The sequence below is a fragment of the Oenanthe melanoleuca genome, chromosome 21 (genome assembly GCF_029582105.1).
Source record: "Oenanthe melanoleuca isolate GR-GAL-2019-014 chromosome 21, OMel1.0, whole genome shotgun sequence".
Classification (NCBI taxonomy): Eukaryota; Metazoa; Chordata; class Aves; order Passeriformes; family Muscicapidae; genus Oenanthe; species Oenanthe melanoleuca.
This window is the reverse complement of record NC_079354.1, coordinates 546,201-570,194: the sequence shown is the minus strand read 5'-3', so window position 1 is coordinate 570,194 and position 23,994 is coordinate 546,201. Positions and strand designations below refer to the sequence as shown.

General features: G+C 58.8%; 3 protein-coding genes across 5 annotated transcripts; 2 read left to right on the top strand and 1 right to left on the bottom strand.

Annotated features, from left to right (window-relative positions):
• Positions 1–598: 598 nt before the first annotated feature.
• On the top strand, positions 599–12,309 carry EPHA2 (EPH receptor A2). The gene is made up of 17 exons (XM_056507969.1): positions 599–1,156; positions 3,900–3,967; positions 4,446–5,109; positions 5,595–5,750; positions 5,825–6,157; positions 6,326–6,450; positions 6,752–6,911; positions 7,207–7,306; positions 7,418–7,473; positions 7,552–7,677; positions 7,760–7,942; positions 8,527–8,588; positions 8,679–8,888; positions 9,048–9,197; positions 9,405–9,598; positions 10,636–10,791; positions 11,656–12,309. Exons 1-17 carry the CDS (start codon positions 985–987, stop codon positions 11,759–11,761), a joined length of 3,021 nt encoding a protein of 1,006 aa, XP_056363944.1. The 5' UTR covers positions 599–984; the 3' UTR covers positions 11,762–12,309.
• Positions 12,310–13,772: 1,463 nt separating this feature from the next.
• On the bottom strand, positions 13,773–19,004 carry CLCNKA (chloride voltage-gated channel Ka). 2 transcript variants are annotated; one of them, XM_056507971.1, is made up of 19 exons: positions 18,680–19,004; positions 18,473–18,601; positions 18,237–18,365; positions 17,995–18,134; positions 17,832–17,909; positions 17,670–17,748; positions 17,473–17,598; positions 17,277–17,361; positions 17,096–17,197; positions 16,383–16,467; positions 16,140–16,301; positions 15,982–16,051; positions 15,631–15,741; positions 15,330–15,543; positions 15,116–15,249; positions 14,410–14,501; positions 14,248–14,331; positions 14,056–14,142; positions 13,773–13,957 (listed from the first exon to the last, which is right to left on the bottom strand). In XM_056507971.1, exons 1-19 carry the CDS (start codon positions 19,002–19,004, stop codon positions 13,919–13,921), a joined length of 2,271 nt encoding a protein of 756 aa, XP_056363946.1. In that variant the 3' UTR covers positions 13,773–13,918. The 2 variants fall into 2 exon arrangements, with proteins under 2 accessions (XP_056363946.1, XP_056363945.1); XM_056507970.1 differs by lacking the exon at positions 17,096–17,197.
• A 231-nt stretch (positions 19,005–19,235) lies between these two features.
• HSPB7 (heat shock protein family B (small) member 7) lies at positions 19,236–20,353 on the top strand. Of its 2 annotated transcripts, none has more exons than XM_056507975.1 (3): positions 19,236–19,419; positions 19,500–19,636; positions 19,859–20,353. In XM_056507975.1, the coding sequence occupies exons 1-3, from the start codon at positions 19,365–19,367 to the stop codon at positions 20,042–20,044; spliced, it is 378 nt and encodes a 125-aa protein (XP_056363950.1). In that variant the 5' UTR covers positions 19,236–19,364; the 3' UTR covers positions 20,045–20,353. The 2 variants fall into 2 exon arrangements, with proteins under 2 accessions (XP_056363950.1, XP_056363951.1); XM_056507976.1 differs by having other exon boundaries at positions 19,237–19,419; positions 19,503–19,636.
• The last annotated feature ends 3,641 nt before the right edge of the window (positions 20,354–23,994 follow it).

The window sequence follows — 23,994 nt, the reverse complement described above, 5'->3', positions numbered from 1 at the left end:
CTGGGGATGGGGGTGCTGCAGATCCTGGGGGATTTGGGGTTCACTGGGATCATGGAATGGGTGTGCTGGTCCTATTGGCAGATTTGGGGTGTTGTGGGTCCTCGGGGACTTGGGTGCTGTGGCTGTTGGGGGATTTGGCTGCAGAGGGATTATGCGAACAGGGGTGCAGCATTCAGAGTGCTGTGGGATTTGAGGCGCTGGAATTTATGGGATTAGGGCACTGTGGGATTTGGGGTGCAACGGATGATCCGGGGTTTGGGGTGCTGCGGGATTTGGGGTGCTGTGGGTGATGGGATTTGGGGTGCTGCGGGCTTTGTGGAGCTGTGGGTGATGCAGGATTTGGGATGCTGTGAGTGATGGGATTTGGGGATCTGCAGGATTTGGGGTGCTGTGGGTGATGGGGTTTGGGGTGCTGTGGGCTTTGGGGTGCTGTGAGTGATGCAGGATATGTGGTGCTGTGGGATTTAGGGTGCTGTGGGTGATGCAGGATTTGGGGTACTGTGAGTGATGGGGTTTGGGGTGCTGCGGGATCATGAGCACGGTGGTGCTGAGGATTTTGGGGCGCTGGGGCCCGAGGGGGCCGGGCAGCCCCCCCCCCCACACCGGTCCCCCCCAAGCCCCCAGTACCGGACTGGTGGGCGGGGGGCGTGGCCGGTAGTAACCGCGTGGCCCCGCCCCCTGCAGCCATTGGCTGCTGCCCCCCCGCCCTTCCCACGCCGATTCATGAATGAAAGAGGAGGGGGCGGGAGGGGGTCGCGTTCGCCCCTTCGGAGCTGGGTCCGGGGGGTCCCCCCGGGGCTCCGGGACCCCCGAACCGCCCCCAGGGCCGTGCCCCACCTTGGGGGGCTCCCACACCCCCCGCCCCTCCACCCGGCCGCGTCCCACCCTCGGGCGCGCGCCCTCCCAGTGCCGTACTGGTGCGTACTGGGAGCGGCTCCTGCTCCTTTAAGAGCGGGCGTGGCCGGTGACGTCAGCGGGGCATGAATGAACAGGAGCGGGCGCGCAGCCCCGCACCCCACACCCCCCGCACTCCCCGCGGGGCCGCCGCTCGTGGGGCGCGCCCGGGACCCCCAAAACCGCCCGGCCATGGCGGGCACCCTGCCGGCCCTCACCCTCCTCCTCCTCACCGCCCTCAGCCCCCTGACCGCCGAGGAAGGTGAGACCCCAACTTTTTTTTGGTGGGGGAGCACCCCAAAACTCATTGATTATGGGCAGCCCCGAGGGTGGGGTGGTTTTGGGGTAAATTCGGGTGGTTTGTGGGGAGCTGAGGAGTTGGGAAGCGCGGGGAGCGCTCCGAGGGTAAAGGGTGCTCTGAGTTCCACCTTCCTCCCACAGTCTGGGGTGCGGTGGGGATACCGCAGGTGCCGGAGCGCATTTTTGAAGAGAAAAGGTTAAAATTAGGGGAAAAGTTGAAATGAGGGTGGAGAAGTTTAATTTAAAAGGAAGAAAGTTAAATTAGGGCTGAAAGTTAAACTAAGGGGATGGGGGTTTAAAAATACAGGGAGGGGAAAGCTAAAATTGGGGAAGAACTAGAACAGAGGAGAAAATAATTTAAATGGGGAGGAAAAAAGCTCAAATAAGAGGAAAACTGAGAGTTTGGGGCAACTTTTCCCATGCCGAGCGTCCGACTGATGTGCCGGGGTTGGATCCTGCCGGAGCCCCCAAAAGAGGCTCGCAGAGGGGTGAGGGTGGGGAGGATTAAACTCCCCCACCGCCAGAAAGGGGAAAATCACCTTAAAATGGACTGCTTCCCATGGGTGGTGCAGGGCCGGGTAGGATCCGGCTGGAGAGCTGGAAAACAATGTCAGGAAAATCCCAAAAAATTTGCTGGGAAAAAACAAGCAGCGTCTCGGCCTCCACCTCTCAACCCTTCCCCCAGTGATTTTGGGGCTTAGTTTGGGAAGGCTGAGCAAAAGAAAAGGGGGAAATTCGCTTTTTTTGTGTATAGATTGAATTTTTTTAAGATTAAGTTTCTATGAAGTCTGTCAGATGGGTTTAATCTGTCACTTTTGAGGGTAAAGTGGAAGAATCCAGCCTCAAATGCAAAAAAAATCAGAGTCTGGGATGGAAAATACTCCCTTAAAACTAGAAATGGGGTAAAAAAGCCCTAAAAGGAGGGTTTTTGGAAGTGCTGGGGGAACAGCAGAGGGGATCACCCCCTGGCAGCTGTGTGGTTTGGGGTGTGTTCCCAAAGTGCAGTTTCCCAGGAGGGAGTACTGGGATTTGGGGGTTTTAAAAGTGCGTGGGCGGAAAGGGAAAGTGGAGGGAGAGAGGTGGGATGTGGGGAGATTGGTTCCCCCCGGTGAGATCCAGTGGGATTTGGGGTGAGCTGAGGTGGGGAGGGGGTTAAGGAGGAGGGAATGGAGCAGGATTGGGATGGGATCCGTTTTGGGATTATGACTGGGGTTCAGATTGGGATTGAGGAGGGGACAAGGTTGAGATGAGGATGGGGAGGGAATGGGATTCATTTTGGGAGTGGGATTCTCATTAAGGCTGAGATGGGGGTGATATTGGGATGGGGACAGGAATGGGAGAGGAGGAGGTGGGATTTGGGTTCACTTTGGGGATGGGATTGGATTCGGATCAGACAGAGACTGGATCGGGACGGGGTTAGGGCAGGGCGGGGGACAGGGACGAGGGATGCAGCCGGGAATGGGACGGGGATGCGGCTCCGGAGCGCGGGGGTGGCGCGGGGGTTGGTGGCCACGTTCACGGTGGCACTGGAGGTGGTGGCGGCCGTGGCCGGGTGACGAAGGCGACGGAGAATTTGATGATGGTGGCGGTGGGTGACACAGGTGACTCCGGGACGGGGGTGCGGCCCCGGCGCTGTCCCGGCGCTCCCGCGGGTGCTGCGCCCCTGGAGCAGCCCCAGCCCCGGGAGTGTCCCCAGAGCCACGGTCAGGGAACCCCCGCCCGCTCCGGCTCCGGCTCCGGCTCCTGCCGCTTTCCGCTCTCCGGAGGCTCGCGGGGGGGATTTCCAGCCTCAGGAAAACCGGGATATCCGCCCCAGCATCCTTCCTGACCCGGGCACGGCGCGGGGGGGACGGTGCAGCCACCCCTGTCCCCTCCGGCAGCTTTTGGGGTCCCCCCCAGCCTCGTCCCTCTCGGGACACGCCGCGAGCCGGTCCGCGCTCCGCCGTGGGAGCTGGGGGGCCGCGGCTCCCGAAATTGCCGCGTGTGCCGGACCCATCGCGCCGCTGAACCCGGCGCATTCCTGGGGGGTGATTCACCGGGGGGGCCCCGCTCCCTGCCCGGCCTCCTCTTCCTCCTCTTCCTCTCCCGGCCCTGGATCCGGCCACCGCCCTCGGCGTGCCAGGGCAGGTCCCGCCGGGCCCGCGGCTTCCCCGCCTCCGGGGGCGGCCCCGGGGGGCTTCTCCCAGCGGAACCTGCCGGGAACGGGGGCATCCGTGGGTCCAGGGGACATCTCTGGGGCCCGGGACTGTTTGGAGATCCTGGGGACATCTGTGGCTCTTGGGGACATCTGTGGGAATGGGGGCATCGTGAGTCCTGGGGTATCCAGGGGTCTTGAGGACATCCAAGGAATCTCCTGGCATCTGTGGGTTCCTGGGATATTTATTCCCCAGGACATCCAGAGATCCTGGTGGGATATCTCTGGGTCCCAGGGATGGATGCAGAGGTTCCAGAGATATCCATGGGTCCTGATGGCTTCCATGGGTCCCAGGGATATCTGTGGGTGCCCAGGACATCCATGAATTTGAGGGATGTCTGTGGATCCCAGGAGTGTTTGCACATTCTGGGGACTTCCATAGGGCTGTCTGTGGCTCCTGGGGGACATTCAAGAACCAAAGGGGTGTTTTTGTGCTGCCTGCAAGTCCTGGAGCCACCCGTGGGTCCTGGTGGCATCTCCTGACATCCCTGTCCTCTCTCCTCTCCCACAGTGGTGCTGCTGGACTTCGCCAAGGCACACGGGGAGCTGGGCTGGCTCACCCATCCCTACGGAAAAGGGGTGAGCACCCCCGGACCCGGCATCTGGCCAGCACTGGGATGGGGAATGGGGACCTCTCATGGGGAATGGGGACAAGGACATCTTTGGCACCTTCACAGCAACAGGGATGAGGACCTCCACGGGGATGGGGAATGGGGATATCTCCATGGGGATGGGCCTGGGGGCATCCATGGGAATGGGGACAGGGACACCCATGGGGACAGGAGCATCCATAGGGAGGGACCTCCACAGGAACATCCCACAGTCATGAGGATCTCCTTGGGCATGGGGACAGGGACACCCCTGGGGTTGGAGATCTCCACTGGAATTTTGCTGAGGCCCTCCATGGAACCAGGAATGCCCATGGGGATGGACATGGGGATATCCATGGTGCTGGAGACCTCTGGGATGTGTCTGGGGGCCTCCGTGGGGATGGGGACGGGGAAGGAGATGAGGACACGGTTCCCCTCCATAGCCCCATTTCTGTCTCCGGGGACAGTGGGACCAGCTGCAGAACGTCCTCAACGACTCCCTGATCTACATGTACTCGGTGTGCAACGTCCTGGAGGGCGAGCAGGAGAACTGGCTGCGCACCAACTGGATCTACCGCGGGGTGGCCCAGCGCATCTTCATCGAGCTGCAGTTCACCGTGCGCGACTGCAACAGCTTCCCCACGGCCGGCGGCGGCTCCTGCAAGGAGACCTTCAACCTCTACTACGCCGAGTCTGACGTGGATTACGGCACCAACTTCCAGAAGCGGCAGTTCAGGAAGATCGACACCATCGCTCCGGACGAGATCACCGTGCAGGAGGATTTCGCCGCCCGCAACGTGAAGCTCAACGTGGAGGTGCGCTCGGTGGGGCCGCTGCGCAGGAAGGGTTTCTACCTGGCCTTCCAGGACCTGGGCGCCTGCGTGGCGCTGCTCTCCGTGCGCGTCTACTACAAGCGCTGCCCGGCCGTGGTGCGGGGCATGGCGCGCTTCCCCGAGACCGTGGCCGGGCCGGACTCGCAGACCCTGGCCGAGGTGCGGGGCTCGTGCGTGGCCGAGGCGGTGGCCGAGCAGGCGCCCGCCCTGCACTGCAACGCCGACGGCGAGTGGCTCGTGCCCATCGGGGAGTGCCTGTGCCGCGCCGGCTTCCAGAGCCTGGGAGACACCTGTCAAGGTACGGGCCGGGCTAACCGAGGGGTGAGCTTGGAGCGTGCCCGCGGCGGGGTGGGGGTTTGGCCTCACAATTCCCAGCCCTGGATCCTCATCTTTCAGCATCACCAGTGTAGTGAGTGTGGGAGAGCTCAGACAGGTGAAGGATGGGCTGGGGGGATCTCAACAAAGTTGAAGCTGCAAAATAAGATTGAACACACTAAAGTTACCCATTTGAGTTGGAGAAAGGAGATGTTGGAAAATTCCCCATCCTGGATCATTCCCCTGCAGCATCACTCATGCAGTGAGTGCAGCAGGACTCAGCCTGGAAGAGGGTGGTTTAGGGGGGCTCCCCAATAATGAAGAAGCTGTGAAATGAGGTGAACCCCCCTAAACTCCTCTCTAGGTGCTTGGGGGGTGCTTCCCTCCCCATCTGCCAGGTGCTGATCCCACAGATGGGGAGCAGGATTTGGGATCTCACCGGTGTCCCTTTGTGTGTGTCCCCCCCAGCTTGTCCCCCCGGCACCTTCAAGGCCGCGGTGTCCTCGGGGGGCTGCCAGCCCTGTCCCCCCCACACCCTGCCCGCCCCGGCCGCCGCCGCCGCCTGCCCGTGCGAGGACGGATTTTTCCGGGCCCCTGAGGACCCCCCGGAGCATCCCTGCACCCGTAAGTCACCTCCGGGGGGGGGACACTGCGGCGTCACCTCACTGTCCCCTGACCCTGCCTCGTGTCCCCCGCAGGTCCCCCCTCGCCCCCCCAGGCTGTCACAGCCCTGGGCTTGGGGGCCGCGGTGCAGCTGCGCTGGGCCCCCCCCGCCGACCCCGGTGGCCGCGAGGACGTCACCTACAGCGTCACCTGCGAGCAGTGCTGGCCCGAGAGCGGCGAGTGCCGGCCCTGCGACGGGGCTGTCAGGTTCTCACAGCCCTCCCGGGGGCTCACGGGGACAGAGGTCACTGTCACCGACCTGGAGCCGCACGTCAACTACACCTTCACCGTGGAGGCCCGGAACGGAGTGTCCCCCTACAGCCACCAGCGCAGCGTGGCCAGCGCCACCATCAGCGTCAACCAGACGGGTGAGGGGACACTGGCAGCTCCTACGCCTTCCCTCCGTGGTGGGGACACATAAATCTGTGGTGTCCCTGTCCCCCATGGGGATGCCTCTGCGATTTTCCCATCTCTCCATGATGTCCCTTGACCCCCCGGGGACACTTCAGTGACATCCCTATGTGTTCCCACGGCAGAGCCCCCCCGGGTGACATCGGTGAGCCTGGATGGGCGGACTGCCACCAGCCTGGTCCTGTCCTGGACGGTGCCACCGCGGCAGCAGAGTCGGGTCTGGAAGTATGAGGTCACCTACAGCAAGAAGGTGACACAGCCTGACACCCCCAAACCCACCCCTCCATCCGTGTCACCTCCATCTGTGTCACCTCCATCCTTGCCCCCAGCTGTGTCACTTCTATCAATGCAATCTCCATCCACATCATCCCTCCATCCTTGCCCTAATCCACATCAGCCCCCCATGCATGCTACCTCCATCCTTGTCCCCATCCCTGTCACCTCCGTCCGTGCCCCATCCATGTCACCTCCCCCACGTCACCTCCATCTTTGCCCCACCCACGCCGCTCCTCCCTGCGTGTCACCCCAGTGTCACCCTGCCGTGTCCCCAGGTGGACGAGAACAGCTACTCGGTGCTGCGCTGCGAGGGCACCTCTGTCACCCTGCCCAAGCTGTCCCCAGCCACCGCCTACGTGGTTCGGGTCCAGGCTCTCACCGCCGACGGCCACGGGGCCTTCAGCCCCCAGCACGAGTTCGAGACCCTGCCCGAGGGTGAGGGGGGCCAGCGGTGCCAGGAGTGAGGGGTGGGGGCTCCAGGGGTGTTGGAAATGAGGGCTGGGGGCTCCAGGGGTGTCAGGAATGAGGGATGGGGGCTCCAGGGGTGTTGGAAGTGAGGGCTGGGGGCTCCAGGAGTGTCAGGAATGAGGGCTGGGGTCTCCAGGGGTGTTGGAAATGAGGGCTGGGGGCTCCAGGGGTGTTGGAAGTGAGGGCTGGGGGCTCCAGGGGTGTTGGAAGTGAGGGCTGGGGGCTCCAGGGGGCACAGGGCTCACCTGGACGGTCCCCACAGGTTCCGAGGCCGTGGCATCGACCGCTGTCATCACCGGCAGCGTTGCCGGCGTCGTCTTTGTCGTCGGGATCCTGACTGCTCTCCTCTGCATCCTCCGGCGGTAAGGGGAAAAATTCCCCTGGGACCCCCAAAAAACCCCAAAATGTCATTGTCCCAGTGGCAAATATGGGCGAGGGAGGGTCTTTGGGAACAAAATGCTGTTTTTCCACAGGAGGAGGAGGTCACGGCCACGCCAATCCGCTGAGGACGTCTACTTCTCCAAGTCAGGTAAGCCGTGGGACAGTGAGGACAACGGGGATGGCAGGGGGGTGACAGGGGTGCTGACCCCCTCCTTGACACCCCCAGACCAGCTGAAGCCCCTCAAGACCTACGTTGACCCCCACACCTACGAAGACCCGAACCAAGCCATGCTCAAGTTCACCACCGAGATCCCTCCGTCCTTTATCACCCGCCAGAAGGTCATCGGAGCTGGTGCGTGGCTTTGTGCCCCTAGAGACACCCCAAAATCGAGGTGGGGCAGGGGGCTAAGCGTGCACCACGTCTTTTGGAGCAGGTGAATTCGGGGAGGTGTACAGGGGCACCCTGAAGCGTGGCAGGAAGGAGGTGCCGGTGGCCATCAAGACGCTCAAGGTGGGGTACACGGAGAAGCAGCGCGTGGACTTCCTGAGCGAGGCCACCATCATGGGACAGTTCTGCCACCACAACATCATCCGCCTCGAGGGCGTCGTCTCCAAGTGTGAGTGGCCTCTATGTCCTGTGACCCCCAAAACAACCACCCCAATTTCCCAGCAAAACACCCCAAAAATAGCGATATAAAAACAGGGTGTTTTGAGCAAAGGCACAAAGGGGAATTTGGGGGAGTTGGGTCTTTTCAGGGGATGAGGTTGAGGAACTTTTTGGGGAGGGAATTCAGGTTTTTTTGGGAGGGTTTATGGGGAGTTTAGAAGATTTTTGGAGGAGTTGGGGGAGTTTTATTGGGAGTTTGGCTGCTGGACTGGGGTCTGTGAGGGAGTTGTAACTTTGTTGTTTTGCGAATGTTTAACAGAGGTGATTTTTTGGGGAGTTGGGGGTCAGGGGTTTTTGGAGATGATTGGGAGGGGTTTTAGGGGTGTTTGGGGATTTTTGTTATTTTCAAGGGGTTGGGGTTGTTTTGGGGGGTTGGGTGTTTTTGAGGGACATTGGGTATTTGGGAGTTTAAGGATTTTGGGAGGGCTTGTGAAAGGTTTAGAGATTTTAGTGGGGTGACTTTTTTGGGGAGGCTTGGAGGGATTTTTTTTTTTGAGTTTTTACCTATTTTGGGGTCTTTTTTTTTTTGTACAGACAAGCCCTTCATGATCATCACAGAGTACATGGAGAATGGGGCACTGGATAAATTCCTGCGGGTAGGTGGCACAGGGTGATGGAACCTCCAACACCCACCATGGGAGGTGGGACAACAGGTGGATCCAGGCTGGATTCTCCCCTTTTCCCAGGAAAAAGAGGGCGAATTTGGCATCATCCAGCTGGTGGGGATGTTGAGGGGCATCGCCGCCGGCATGAAGTACTTGGCCAACATGAATTACGTCCATCGGGACCTGGCTGCCAGGAACATCCTGGTGAACAGCAACCTGGTGTGCAAAGTGTCTGATTTTGGGCTCTCAAGGGTGCTGGAAGATGACCCTGAAGCCACCTACACCACCAGCGTGAGTGTCGCTGCGGTGGGGCGGCGGCCGGGGGGTGGCTGGCCAAGGTGAGGGGTGGTTGTCCAAGGTGGGTGATCGTCCATCACGGCCGTGTTGGGGTGGTTGATCAGGGTGAAGTGGCTTTTTGGGGGTGCAGGGCTGACCCCAGTGTTGCTGCAGGGAGGGAAGATCCCGATCCGTTGGACAGCACCCGAAGCCATCTCCTACCGCAAGTTCACCTCGGCCAGCGACGTCTGGAGCTACGGCATCGTCATGTGGGAGGTGATGTCCTACGGCGAGCGGCCCTACTGGGAGCTCTCCAACCACGAGGTGAGTGCCCCCTCCACCATCACCAGTGCTGTGGGACACATTCAAGGCCGGGTGGGACAAGGCTGGGATCAGCCTGGGATACTGGAAGGTTTCCCTGCCCAGGGCAGGGAATGAGATGAGCTTTAAGGACCCAAACCACTCTGGATTTCTGTGAACAAACACTTTTTCTGGGGGGACCACCCCTGACTCTCCTCCTCCTCCTCGCAGGTGATGAAGGCCATCAACGAGGGCTTCCGCCTCCCGGCGCCGCTGGACTGCCCCTCAGCCATCTACCAGCTGATGATGCAGTGCTGGCAGCAGGAGCGCTGCCGGCGCCCCAAATTCGCCGACATCGTCAGCATCCTGGACAAGCTCATCCGTGCCCCCGAGTCCCTCAAGGCACTGGCAGATTTCGACCCCCGGTGCGTGCAGGGACCCAGGATGGGGTGGGGGGCACGAAGAGGGAGGGGGGCAGTGGCCCAGAGCAGCTGTGGCTGTCCCTGGATCCCTGGCAGTGCCCAAGACCCGGCTGGAACAGCCAGGGACAGGGGAAGGTGTCCCTGCCATGGCAGGGGGGAGTAGGGTGGGCTTTAAGGTCCCTTCCAACCAAACCAGTCTGGGATTCTCTGGTTCTTGCACATTTCTGCATCTTCTATCGGTTTTTGTATCATTTTGTTTTCATCTTTGCATTTTGTGCATCATTTTTTGCACTCTCGTGGAGCTGTTTTGGGTTGGGTTTTGCATCTCTGCATTCACGTTGCTTTTGGCATGTCCATTTCTGCTTTTTTTTTTTTTTTTGCTATTTCCCCATTTTCATATTTCCACTTCTTGTATCATTTAATTTTCTGCATCATCATTTAATTATCTCATTTTTGCATTTATTTTTTGGCATCTTTCCATTTCTGCATTATTTTTCCATCCTTCCATTTCTGGATCATTGTTTTAACCTTCCACTTTCATATCATTTTTTGCATCAGTTCATTTCTGCACTATTTTTGCATCCTTCCAGTTTTTTGCATTATTTTTTTCACCTTTCCATTTCTGCAGAATTTTTCGTGTTTCCCTTTTCATATTGTTTTTTGCATCTTTTAAAGCCTGTGTTATTTTTCCATCCTTCCATTTTCGCAACTCTATTTTCCACCCTTTCATTCCTGCACCTTTTTTGCACCTTTCCATTCCTGCATCATTTTTTACATTGTTTCATTTCTGCAATATTTTTGTGTCCTCACCTTTCTGTGCTGGTTTTTTGCACAGCAATGGTGCAAAAAGTGCTTCAAGTTTTTTACACCTTCCCATTTTCACATTGTTTTTTCACACCTTCCATTTTCGCATTATTTTTTTTTACATCCCTCCATTTTTTGCATCGTTTCCTTCCTGTATCATTTTTCCAGCCTTGCATTTCTGTGCCACTGTTTCTGCATCTTCCTGCTTTTGCCTCATGTGCTGTCTGTCCCTGCAGGGTGTCCATCCGGCTGCCCAGCAGCAGCGGCTCCGAGGGCGTCCCGTTCCGCTCGGTGCCCGAGTGGCTCGAGTCCATCCGCATGCCCCAGTACACTGAGACCTTCATGGCCTCGGGCTACAGCACCATCGAGAAGGTCCTGCAGATGACCAGCGAGTGAGTCCCTGTCCCTGTGCTGTCCCCTTGTCCCACGCTGTCCCCACACTGTCCCCATCCCCCCTCCAGCTCCCGTGGGACAGGGATGTGCTGGGAACGGAAACCACTTCCATGGCCTTGGCGGCCCGAGGGATGGGATAAAATTAGATGTTCCTTGGCCAGAGAGGCTGGGATGAGCTGTGTCTGTCCATCTGTCCCTTGAGATGTGCTGTGTTCATCCATCCCTCGGGATGAGCCATGTCAGTCTGTCCATCTCTCAGGATGAGCCATGCCCATCCCTCCCTCCATCCATCCATCCATCCATCCATCCACCCATCCATCCACCCATCTATCCCTTGGGATGAGCCATGCCCATCCATCCATCCATCCATCCATCCATCCACCCACCCATCCATCCCTCGGGATGAGCCATGTCAGTCTGTCCATCTCTCAGGATGAGCCATGCCCATCCATCCATCCATCCATCCATCCATCCATCGATCCCTCGGGATGAGCCATGCCCATCCATCCATCCATCCATCCATCCATCCATCCATCCAGATGAGCCATGCTCATCCATCCATCCATCCATCCATCCATCCAGATGAGCCATGTCCATCCATCCATCCATCCACCCACCCACCCATCCATCCCTCGGGATGAGCCATGTCAGTCTGTCCATCTCTCAGGATGAGCCATGTCCATCCATCCATCCATCCATCTCTCCATCCATCCCTTGGGATGAGCCGTGCCCACCCCTCCATCCCCACCCAGGGCCGCTCTCCTGGTGACCCCCAAGCCCAGGGTGTGGCCATGCAGCCCCTCCCAGCCCCATCCCGGGCCCGTGGCTGCAGCAATCCCGACTCTTTTCCCGTTGTTTCCCAGGGACATCAGGCGGATCGGGGTGCGGCTGCCGGGCCACCAGAAGCGCATTGCCTACAGCCTGCTGGGGCTGCAGGAGCAGGCGGGGGCTGGGGGCGCCCCGGGCTGACCACAGACCCCCAGAACACCACATGAAGACCCCCCTCCTCCCCGAGGGCTTTATTTATTATTTCTGTAATTATTAAGGGTTTTTTTATAGTGTTATTGATGTTGTCCCCCCACCTGGGGATGAAACGGGTGCTGCCCCTTCCCTCCCCCCAAAACAATGGAATTTCAAGCTTGTTTGGAGCTGGGGGAGGGGATTTTTCTTCTTATTTTCCCCCCACATTTCAAGAAAAAAAGGGCTCAGTCCCAAAACTGATTTATTTTTGCTTTTTTTTCTCCCTATTTATTCCTCTCCCACCGGGTTTTTGGGTGGTTTTGTTTCCCTTTAATGCTGATCTGCCAGTGTTGCCTTGTATTTTTTAACCTAATTTATTTTATTTTTGTATATTTATTGTGAGGATTTAAAGGTCATGTCAACTCTGAGAGAAAAAAAAGGGGGAAATTAAAAAACAAAAAAACTGGGATGCTTTTTCACCCCCCTTTTTTCATGGATTTTATGGGGATTTTTGTGGGGTTTTGAATAAAAAATATGTGCTTTTTGGTTTTCTAGAATATTGTGTTTTCCCACTGGTTCGTAGAGATTGAGGGAATTTGGGGGGCAAAGAGAGAGGGTTTCCCCTGGACTTTAGGGGTTTTAAGGGCATTTTTAAAGAAATTTAAAGGATTTAAAGAGGGTTTTAAAGGGTTTTTTTTAAGGTGTTTTAAGGATTTTTGAAGGGTTTGGGGGGCATTAAAGGGTAGTTAAGGAGCTTTAAAGTTTTAGGCGTTTTAAGGTTTTTAAGGAGTTATCAGGGTTTGTAAGGGGAGTTAGGGGCTTTAAAGGGGTTTTAAGTTATTTTTGGGGATGCTTAATGTTCTTTAACGGGTTTATTAGGGATTTTTAGGGGGGTTAAGAGTGTTTTAAAAGTGGGGAGCTTTAGGAGTTTAACAGGGGTTTAAATAGGTTAAGGAGGAGTTTGTAAGGGCATTTAAATGGGTTAAAGAGGGTTTTTTTAAGGGGGTTAGAGTTTTTTAGGGAGCTATCAGATTTTAAGGGGTTTCACACGGCTCCGGGAGTGTTTCCCGTGCGGGGCCTCTTTCCCCAGCAGCACCAGGAGGAATTTGGCCTTTCCATCCCCCGCCGCTCCCCCGAAGCCGAAGCCCGGCCGCGCCGGCTGCCCGGAGCCAGCAAATGACGGGGTAGCAGAACGCCGGAAAAAGGGGCTTGGACAGATTTTCGTGCCCCAAACCATAATAAGGGGCGGGTGGGAGGTGAGGGCGGACCAACATCGGGCTGCGAAAGGCGCGGTTTTGGGGGGTTTCACCCCGTTTGGGGACATTTTGGCCCGTGGGTGTCACGAGTTCGCGGGGCTCAGCCTCGACCGCGGCTCAAAGTCCGGGGGGACGGGGGGGACGGGGGACACCCTGGCACCCGCACCCTGGCACCGCTTGTGCCCGGGTGCCCAGGGGCTGGGGGCGCCCTGGGGAAACTGAGGCACGGGCACAGCGCGGCTTTTGGGGTGCGGGGCAGGGCGGGGGGTGCTGAGCACCCACCTCCCCTCGCTCCGCCCGTGGGTGCCGCAGCCCGGCCCCGCTCCCAGCGCCCAGCCCAGCTCCTGCCCCACTTTTGGGGTGTCTCCCTGGCGCTGACCCCGCTTCACCCGTGCTGAGCCGGGCCCGGGCATGCCCGCCCTGCCCAACCTGCCCCGCCGCGCCTAATTAACCCCCCAGGCTTAATTACGGCTTCGTTCGCGCCCGATGCGCCGCCCAGACCTGCGCCCCAGCCCGGGGGTCAGCGAAGGGCGGGGGGCTCGGCCCCCCACACCCCTCGGATTTCGGGGTCACTGAACACCCACCCCCTTATTAATTATGCGCTGATAGTTTTAGGAGGGGAGTAAAGTGGGGTGTGACGGAGACTGGGGCACTTCAGTTCTGGGGTGACGTTGGGGGTTTTAAGTGTTGTTGATGGGTTCGGGAGAGAGTAACTCCCCCCGAAAGAAACCGGCGGGGCTGGAGAAAGAGGAGGAGGAGGAGGAAGCCTTGGTGGGTCGATGTGTTTAATACACAACACGGAGAACCGGCGCCACCAGCCCAGACCCGCCGCCCCTCCTGGGGGGTCAGGACTGCCGCTCTTCTCCTGGGGGACATCCTGGGGAGGGGCCCCTGGGGTCCCACAGCGTCATCACTTGGGGTTGGCGAGGTCCTCGATTGCTCTCCGCAGCTGGAAGGGCAGAGGAGGTGGGACGGGGGCTTTCCCCCCACTTTCTCTTCTCCTTTTTCCCCCTTTTCCCCCTTTTTCCCCCCATTTTCCCCCCTCACCTCCGCCCTGCTCACGGCTCCCACCAGCTCCCCAGAGCGGGTGACAAAGACTCGCTGCAGCTTCAGCAGCTGGAAGAGGTGATAGGCCTGGGAAAGGGACAACAGGGACACGTGGGCACAGAGCCACCCTCGCAGAGTCCCCTCAGTGTGACACACCTGGGGGGCTCCCAGGACACATTTCCTCCTCCAGACCTGGTGCAAGGAGGTCCAGGGAGAGAACTGGAGCATGATGGGCTCAATGGTGCAGTCGTCCCCGAGTGTCCCCACGATGGCCAGCTTGAGGAAGGTGGCATGTTAATTTTGGGGTGGAAAACCAACTTTTTGGGTGTGGCAGGGTGCCCCCACCCCCTTTACCTTCTCCCCTTGGGGGGCCTGGGGATGCTCGTGGCTCTGGAGGAAGGTGACCAGCTGGGACCTGCTGACAGTGCCCACCAGAGTGGGGGACCCTGGAGAGAGGGGACAGTATGGGGACAGTATGGGGACAGTAGGGGGACAGTAGGGGATACCAGGTGGACACGGAGGGAGCAGTATGGGAGTAACAGGGGGAGGTACTGGGGACACCAAGGGGACATCCCATAGGGACAGCAGGGTGAGATATGAGGACAATATTGGGACAGTATGGGAATAGTGAGGGGACACTGTGGAGACAGAATGGGAATATAGAGGGAAGAGCATGGGGACACCAAAGGGGATGGGGACACCAAACGGGATAGGGACAGCATTGATACAGTACAGGGACACCAAGGGGCTGGTATGGGAATAGCGAGGGAATGGCATGGGGACATGGGGACAGTATGGGAATACTGAGGTGGCACCAGGGCAATACTGAGGGCACAGCACGTGGGCACCAATGGGAACGGGACAGCCTGGGAGTATCAAAGGACACCGTAGGGGCAGTTTGGGGATACCGCAGGAGCAGCCCATAGGGACGGCATGGGCACGGCATGGAGACGGCGTGGGAATCTGCAGTGTGCACTGGGGGACACCTTGTGGACAGCATGAGGAGACACAGAAGGGCCACCCCAGGGTGGCAGTGACCGCCCCAGGCCCCACATCCCACCCGTGCTCTCCACCACGGGGTACTCAGCATCAGCAGAGGCGTCCAAGGCCACCAGCACCTCCTGGAAACCGTCCCCCTTGGCCAAGGCCACCACCCGGCGCTCCATGAACTCCTCCACCACCACTCGGTAGGAGCTGGGGAACACAAACCCCCCAAATTTCCATCATTTCCTGGAGAATCCCCCAAAACGCGGATTTTTGGGGCGAGGGCTTACGCGATGTGCCGGCTGCGGATGGGGGGCAGGTAGGGCAGCTTCTTGACGATGATGGGGGCGTCGTAGAAGGACGGCTGGTTCTTCTGGGTGATGGCGTTGGCCACCAGCACGGCCAGCACGGTGGGCAGGACGTGGCCCAGGTGCCCGGTGGCCTCGCACACCAGCAGGGACGTGGACACGGCGTGGGTCACCGAGCCCGAGAACGCAGCTGCGCCTGGGGGGCAACGGGAGCTCAGGGGATGGGGGCGGGTGTCCCCCCGCCCATGGGTGTCACCCTGCCCAAGGGGATAGCCGGACTCACCAGCCAGGGCGTAGCCAGCAGGAATAATGGGCCGTGGGGGTCCTTCTGAATAGAGCCCCCGTGGGAAGAGCAGGGCCACCGCCTCCCCTATCAGGCGGCCGATTGCTGCTCCTAAAATTGGGGGAGAAGGGAAGGTGGGGAGATCCCGGGAGCCCCCCCAAAAAATGGTGGAGGTAGAGGTGACCACCCTCCTGCAGCCCTCCCAGAGCTGGATGCCTCCCCTGTACCCCCAGACTCAGTGTACCCCTCTCTGGGATACACCCCAGTGTCCCCACTCCAAGGGCTGAAGGAGCCCCCTGCACCCTCCCCCAGCTTGGCTGTGCGCCCCACGTCCCCCCAGCCCTGACTCACCATAGATGAAGATGGGCATGAAGTACCCAGCTGGGAGGGGCAAGGTGGTGGCCAGGATCAGCATCCAGAACTGGGGGGACCAGGGGACATGGGGGGTCACCATGTTGGGGACACCACTCTGGGGGTGCCCGCCCAGAGATCTGAGGGGCCGTGGCTACCTTCATGAGCAGGAAGAAGATCAAGGTGCCGTAGATGGTGGCAGAGGGATGGTTCCACTCCTGCCAGAGCTCCCCAGGCTTGGCCACCTCCGAGGCGTTGAGGGCCAGCAAGCCCCACGTGCGGTTGTCAAAGAGGGAGGTGAGATACCCCTTCATGGTGAGCTGGACAGATGGACACCCTGAGCCCCCGCTCGGGCTGGGAGGTTCTGGGGTCCCCAGGGAGCCCCACAAGTCCCCACTCACCCTGGAGGCCATAAACTGCCCCAGCCCGGGCGGGAAGGTGATGGAGGCGAAGAGCAGCACCACCAGCACCGTGTACACGGGTTTGCTGCAGGGGGACACGGGGCTGGCTGCGTGGGGATGGACAGATGGACAGACAGGGGGACCCAGGGACACCCGGGCTCCATGGGGTTGGTGGACAGCAGGGCACCCAGGGTCACTGGGGGGACATAGGGATGCACAGGGTGGACACATGGCCACCAAGAGTGCATGGGGGGTGAGCAGGGTGCATGGGGGGGTAGAGGGACACTTGGGGTGCAGGGAGGGGACATAGGGACACTCAGTGTGGATGGACAGGGTGCAGGGGGGACACAGGGACACTCAGGGTGGATGGACAGGGCACAGGGGGGCACAGGGACACCCAGGGCACAGGGGGGCACAGGACACCCAGGGCACAGGGACACCCAGGGTGGATGGACAGGGCACAGGGGGGCACAGGGACACTCAGGGTGGATGGACAGGGCACAGGGGGGCACAGGGACACCCAGGGCACAGGGGGGCACAGGGACACCCAGGGCACAGGGGGGCACAGGGTGCCAGAGTGCTTGATGCGAGGCACGCAGACACCCGGGTACACGGGAAGGACACGGGGACACGCGGAGCCTGCACGGCACGGACACACGGACACAGAGGGTGCGGGGTGCAGACAGACAGATGGACGGATGCCCAGTACGGACTCGGTGGCCAAGAGCTTGGCTGTCAGCCGGTTCTTTTTGACGGCCACCATCATCCAGCGCTGGCAGAAGAGATAAGCACAGGCCACAACCCCACAGACGATCCTGTGAGCAGAGGGCAGGTAGGGCACAGGCAGGGCACAGGCAGAGCACAGGCAGCACCCCGAAACCGGACCCTCCGTACCCCAAAACCAGGAAAAAGAAGGTCTCCAGCAGGTCGAAGGGAAAATCAATCTTGAGGTCGCTCTTAAAAACAGCGGCAATGGTTTCTGGGAGGGGGGACAGGAGTGAGGGTGTGGGTTTGGTGGTGAGCGCCCCAAAAATGCCACGGGGGGAGGGTAAAGGGGGAGAGGGGGAACATCCTGCCTGCCCTGCCTTGCCTTGCTCGCTGTTGAACACGGCCAGGAGCCGAAACATGAAGGCACCGCAGGCGGCAGCAAAGAAGCCTCGCCAGTAATCCCGCACGGCGAAGTGGGAGGACATCACCTCGATGCTGAACAGCACCCCTGGAAAAACAGGGAAGGGATCAGGGCAAGGTTTAGGGGTGCCCAGGGTGGGATTAGGGGGGAATCCTCACCGCTGATGGGCGCCCCGAAGACTGTGGCCACCCCGACGGCTTGAGCTGCCACCAGCATCTCGTGCTGCTTGAATTTGTTCTGTAGGGCAGGGGGGATTAGGCACCACCCCAACTTTTTAGGGGTAAAATCAAACCCCTCCATTCATTTTTTGGGCGTGGCACCTCATACTCCCTCGTGACCGTGGTCCTCAGCTTCCCCAGATAGGCTGCGGCCATGGCAGAGAGGTGGACATAGGGACCCTGGGCAGAGGACAGAGTGCTGAGCATCCCCCACCCCGTACCAACGAACCGCTGGGGATCTGGGGTTCAGAAGGGGATCCCTCACCACTTTCCCAAGGAAAAGGGTGCTGCCGCACGTCAGGGTGCAGGTCAGCCCCACCACCTTGGCTCCGAAGTTCTGGATGGCCAGGTAGTCCTCCAGCACCACACCCATCAGGATGGTCTTCAGCTCCGCGATGCCGGAGCCTGGAGCAGGGGGGGGAGGGAGCCAGGATCCAAATTTCAGGGGTCCCCCATTAGCAAGGGGGCATTTTAAGGAGCCAGGGAGGACGGGGTGCAGCTGCTCACCTGCGGAGTGCGGGGTGATGCTCTGGGAGAAGCCGGTGGAGAAGGCGGCCAGTGCCATGGGGAACATAGTCCACGAGAGGTACTTGAGCACCCCGATGTCCCCGATCTCTCGGTACAGCCACATGTGGGCTGCAGGAGAGGTGTGGAGAGGGGAGATGCACCCCCCAAAGACCCTCCCATGTCCTCGGTGAACCCCCGAACGCCGGTGGAGCCCCCTTAGGGCACCCCTCGTTTACCCGCGTGGAGCCTGATGATGATGATGTCCATTGCGAAGCTGATGGTGGCCATGAGGACCCCCAGGATGAAGAGGAAGTACCAATCCTCCCCCACGCGGAACAGCTGCCGCTTCACCCACTCCAGGCACCCTGCGAGGGGGAAACAGGGCGCTGACCTCCCCAAAGACCCCCGCCCCCAGAATCCCCCTTTTTGGGAGGGGGTCTCACCTCGGACCCTTCTCCGGGCGGTGGGGCAGGGTCTCCAGCTGTGCTCCGACACCAGCACCCTCTCCTCCTCCTCCTCCTCTTCCTTCTCCCCCCGCAGCCCCCCGGGGACGGGGCGCTCCATCCCGGGAACGTTTCTGGGGACTGCACCCCCTTTTTTTTTAGCACCCCTGACCCGTCCTCCCGCCTCGGCCTCCGCTGCCCGACTGAGTTTGCAAACGAGCTCATTAAAAACGACCTTGACGAATCCGACGGACCCGCTCGGGCCGGAGTGAGCCGGGTTTCCTCCCCCCCTCCGCCACTCCCAGCTCCCAATCCCAACGTACATCCCGCGGCGGGGAGGATTTAATAAGTATTTTAATTAATTATCATGATTATTCCTTAATAATAGGCATCGCATTCCATGGCGTTGAGCTGGGGGGGGGGACGGGGAGGGGAAAAATTTCCACCGTCTCCGGCGCAAGACCTAAATTTAGCCGGTTTTACGAGAGGTCTGGCAGGCGGCCGGGAGCCTTAACGAGGCTTTAAAAAGCTCGTCAAGTCGAAATATCCCGAAATAACCGATCCGGCGTCGCCTTCGCCGGCAGGAGGACGAGGAAGGGGGTTCCGCTCTTCCCCCCGGCGGGAGCTGGGGGTCGCAGGTGGGGGCAAGCGCTGGGTGAAGGTGAAATCCTCGCCCGCCGGCACCATGGAGCTTTTCGGGAGCTTTGTCCGGCCCCACGGGGAGACCTTGGGGTTCCCAGGTGAGTTTGGGGGGCAGCCAGGAGGCAGGCAGGGGGGATCCTCAGTAAGCCGTGGCTGTGAGCCCCGCAAACCTGTCCAGCAGCTCGCCCCGGTAACACGGGCGTGGTGAAGACCCTGGGGAACACCTATCAGTTCACGGTGGACGTCAGCGACTTCGCACCCGAGGACATCATCGTCACCACCTCCAACAACCAGATCGAGGTGCACGCCGAGAAGGTGGGTGCTCCCTCTCTTCCCTGCTCACCCCCAAAGCGGGGGACCCCAAAATCCTCACCGGGGGATGCGGGAACCACCCAGCTCCCACCCAATTCTCAAACAGCTGCAGCCACAGCGTCAGCGGGGTTTAATTCACTATTAATTAATGGCAACCGCAGGGAATAATGTATCCATTCCGCTTGCACTCCAAAATCGCCTCTTTTCACCCATTTTTCCTCGCAGCTGGCCACGGATGGCACCGTCATGAACACCTTCACCCACAAGTGCCAGCTGCCCGAAGACGTGGACCCCACGTCCGTGTCGTCCTCGCTGGGGGACAACGGGATGTTGACGATCCGGGCTCAGCGCCGGCCGGCCAAGCACTCCGAGCACGTCCAGCAAACCTTCCGGACTGAGATCAAGATCTGAGGGGTCGGGGGGCTCCTTCCCCCCCCCTCCTTTCCCTCCCTCTCTAATTCAATGGGTGATTTGGGAAGGAGGCGGGGTAGGGAATGGGAACGCTCCCTGCAGGGTGGGGTCAGACCTGTGCTGAACGCGTCCCGTCACCCACCGGAGAAACTCCGGACGGGAGTCCCAGCTCGGCAATTTTTAGCTGGCGCGTGTTGAGGGGGAAGATCCAGCGTGCCAAGAGTCCTGCCGGGAGCCAGGTTCCCTTCCCAGCCCTCCGCCAGAGCTTGTCTTTGTATATAGAGCTTGGGATAAATTATTGAGAACGTCTGACTGCTGCCTTCTCCGTTTTGTGATGTTTTCTTGATGCTTTGCCCTCAAAAAGGGGTGTGGGCTCAGCCCCGAGGGGTGTCTCGGTAAGGGATATTCCGCCATCCCGACAAAACCCGCACCAGGAGCCGCTCGGGCGCCCGCTGCCCTGTTTATTTCCAGCCCGGGGTGACTCATTTCTTCCCCGAAGCTCTATTTCAGAGCCATTCCCTCAGCTGTTCGGCTGCCGACCCACCTGGAAGGGCACCAAACCCTCCTCCTCCCCTCGCCCACCCTCACCCACCACCCTCGGGATGCCGCAAGGCCGGTACGAGCCGGGACGACTCGCCCAAGGGCTTCTTGGCAAAGGAGGGCAAAATGTGCTGCAGGGAGGGAAGGGGCTGGCTCTGTCCCCCGTGTGCACCCACAGCAGCGAGGAGCGGCTCCTGCCCGGGCAGCGCCTGTTTGTGGTACACACAGAGCCTGGTTATGGCTACACACAGAGCCCGGTTATGGCTACACACAGCGCCTGTTTATGGCTACACACAGCGCCTGTTTATGGCTACACACAGCGCCCGGTTATGGCTACACACAGCGCCCGTTTATGGCTACACACAGCGCCCGGTTATGGCTACACACAGCGCCCGGTTATGGCTACACACAGAGCCCGGTTATGGCTACACACAGCGCCCGGTTATGGCTACACACAGAGCCCGGTTATGGCTACACACAGAGCCCGGTTATGGCTACACACAGCGCCTGTTTATGGCTACACACAGCGCCTGGTTATGGCTACACACAGAGCCCGGTTATGGCTACACACAGAGCCCGGTTATGGCTACACACAGCGCCCGGTTATGGCTACACACAGCGCCTGGTTATGGCTACACACAGCGCCCGGTTATGGCTACACACAGCGCCTGGTTATGGCTACACACAGCGCCTGTTTATGGCTACACACAGAGCCCGGTTATGGCTACACACAGCGCCTGGTTATGGCTACACACAGAGCCCGGTTATGGCTACACACAGCGCCTGTTTATGGCTACACACAGAGCCCGGTTATGGCTACACACAGAGCCCGGTTATGGCTACACACAGCGCCCGGTTATGGCTACACACAATGCCCGTTTATGGCTACACACAGAGCCCGGTTATGGCTACACACAGCGCCCGGTTATGGCTACACACAGCGCCTGTTTATGGCTACACACAGAGCCCGGTTATGGCTACACACAGCGCCTGTTTATGGCTACACACAGCGCCTGGTTATGGCTACACACAGAGCCCGGTTATGGCTACACACAGCGCCCGGTTATGGCTACACACAGCGCCTGGTTATGGCTACACACAGAGCCCGGTTATGGCTACACACAATGCCCGGTTATGGCTACACACAGAGCCCGGTTATGGCTACACACAGCGCCTGTTTATGGCTACACACAGCGCCCGGTTATGGCTACACACAGCGCCCGGTTATGGCTACACACAGCGCCTGGTTATGGCTACACACAGAGCCCGGTTATGGCTACACACAGAGCCCGGTTATGGCTACACAGAGCGCCTGGTTATGGCTACACACAGAGCCCGGTTATGGCTACACAGAGCGCCCGGTTATGGCTACACACAGCGCCCGGTTATGGCTACACACAGCGCCTGGTTATGGCTACACACAGAGCCCGGTTATGGCTACACACAGCGCCCGGTTATGGCTACACACAGCGCCCGGCTCGTGTCGCTGCCGCCGCCGGGCAGCCCGAGCCACTCGTGACTGGCACCAACACCCCTGGCAGCGTCCCGGGCACGGCCCTGGCTGGCACAAAGGGCACTCCCCGCTTGGGGTTAAAGCGGTGAATGAAAGCTGGGCAAGCCCGGGGAAGGCAGCGGCGATGCGCTGCCGTCGGGGCCCGGCGCTGGGACGCTCCGTCCTCAAAAGCCACCCCGGCACCCAGTGCCGGTCGCTGGTTGCCACCTAGTGGCCCTCACCCGGGGAGATGCGGAGAAAGGAGGAAGAAAATGGGGAAAAACCGCCCGGTTTCTGCCCAATCGCTCCCGGGCAGGGGAGATGTGCAGAGCCGGCTCAGCCGGCTGCAGCCCGCAGCAGGCGGCAGGAAAGCTGGGGAGAAAACCCCGTTTTTTGGGACGTGTTTAAACTCTTTATCAGCCATCTGGACAAGGGGATCGAGGGTAGCCTTGTAGCCTGATACAAAACTATTAAACTTATTTATAAATTAATGCTCACTGGTTCTAGGTCACATAATTATCTTCATTATTTAGCATATTGTCCTCTATTAGTTATTGATAGTCCTTTTGTCATCTTCCTCTCAGATGGGGAATTTCCAGCTTTCCTGGCCTCAATCTCCTCTGTATTTTCTCATTACTCCAACATCCTTGAAGGGCCATAAATTTAAGATATCAGATATCCAATCCTCAAATGCCTTTGGCTTTATTAAAGCTGGTCAGAGTTAGTTGTAACAAACTTAAGGTTTTGGTGATTTAATGATCTGAATAACAAGAGTCTGTGTAGAAACTTAACTAGTGCTGCCCGAAAGTGGGCACTGCTTTCAATTAGCCAAAACGATTAATTAAAAATTAACTAGGAAAGTCATATTATTTCCATCAACTGAGAACCTCCTCCCCAACACAAGGATGGAGCCAAGGGAACAAGTGACAGGAAAACAGGAACGGCATCAAGTTGTGACGGGAGATTTATGTTACACATACGGTAAACTCCTTCTTGGAGGTGTTATAAATGAGAAACAAGGTCTGGATATTCAGCAAAATTTCGATTGGTTTATTTTATACAGACAGAGCAATGCAGTGCTGGGGACAACGTGAGGGGTCACTGCCCACTCCACACTTCCACTGAACTTGGTTTGCAGCTCCCTTTTTATAGGATGGTTTTCCCTGTAGTAATCAATAATTGTTATTGTTTTGTTGTAATAATTCTGCAAGGTAACAGTGGTGGTCAAAGAAACTTCCAAACTTCCGTGGGACAGCTCTTGGGACAACTGGTCATGTAACCATCTGGTCTTGGTAGATAAAAAACAGAAGTAGGAAGCTGATCTTTAGCAGATAGTGTGTGATTGATTGCACAAAGGCAGGAGATCTGATTCTGGGACTATGGAAAACACTCTTTTTTTTTTTTTCTTTTGCAAACTGGTGTACACAATATTCATAACAAGGGGATTTAAACAGAGTGGGTTTAATCATATATTTCCCTTTATCTAGGTCCATGTTCTTTTCTTATTTTAAGTATTCTGGTTTATACAAACTCCAAAACTTCTATTAACATGAATCATTTGTCAATTACACAGAGGGGGTGGTCAGGCCTCCTCGGGGGTGTTTAAGCAGGGGTGATGTAGCAATTGAGAACACGGTTAGCGATGAACAGGGTGGAGGCGCCAGCACCGGCACCTTCGACCCTCACAGCTCTCCTGGCCCTCACCACTCCCCTCGGCACCTTCGACCCTCACAGCTCTTCTGGCCCTCATGGCTGCCCTCGGCACCTTCGACCCTCACAGCTCTCCTGGCCCTCACCACTCCCCTCGGCACCTTCGACCCTCACAGCTCTTCTGGCCCTCACCACTCCCCTCGGCACCTTGGACCCTCACAGCTCTTCCGGCCCTCATGGCTGCCCTCGGCACCTTGGACCCTCACAG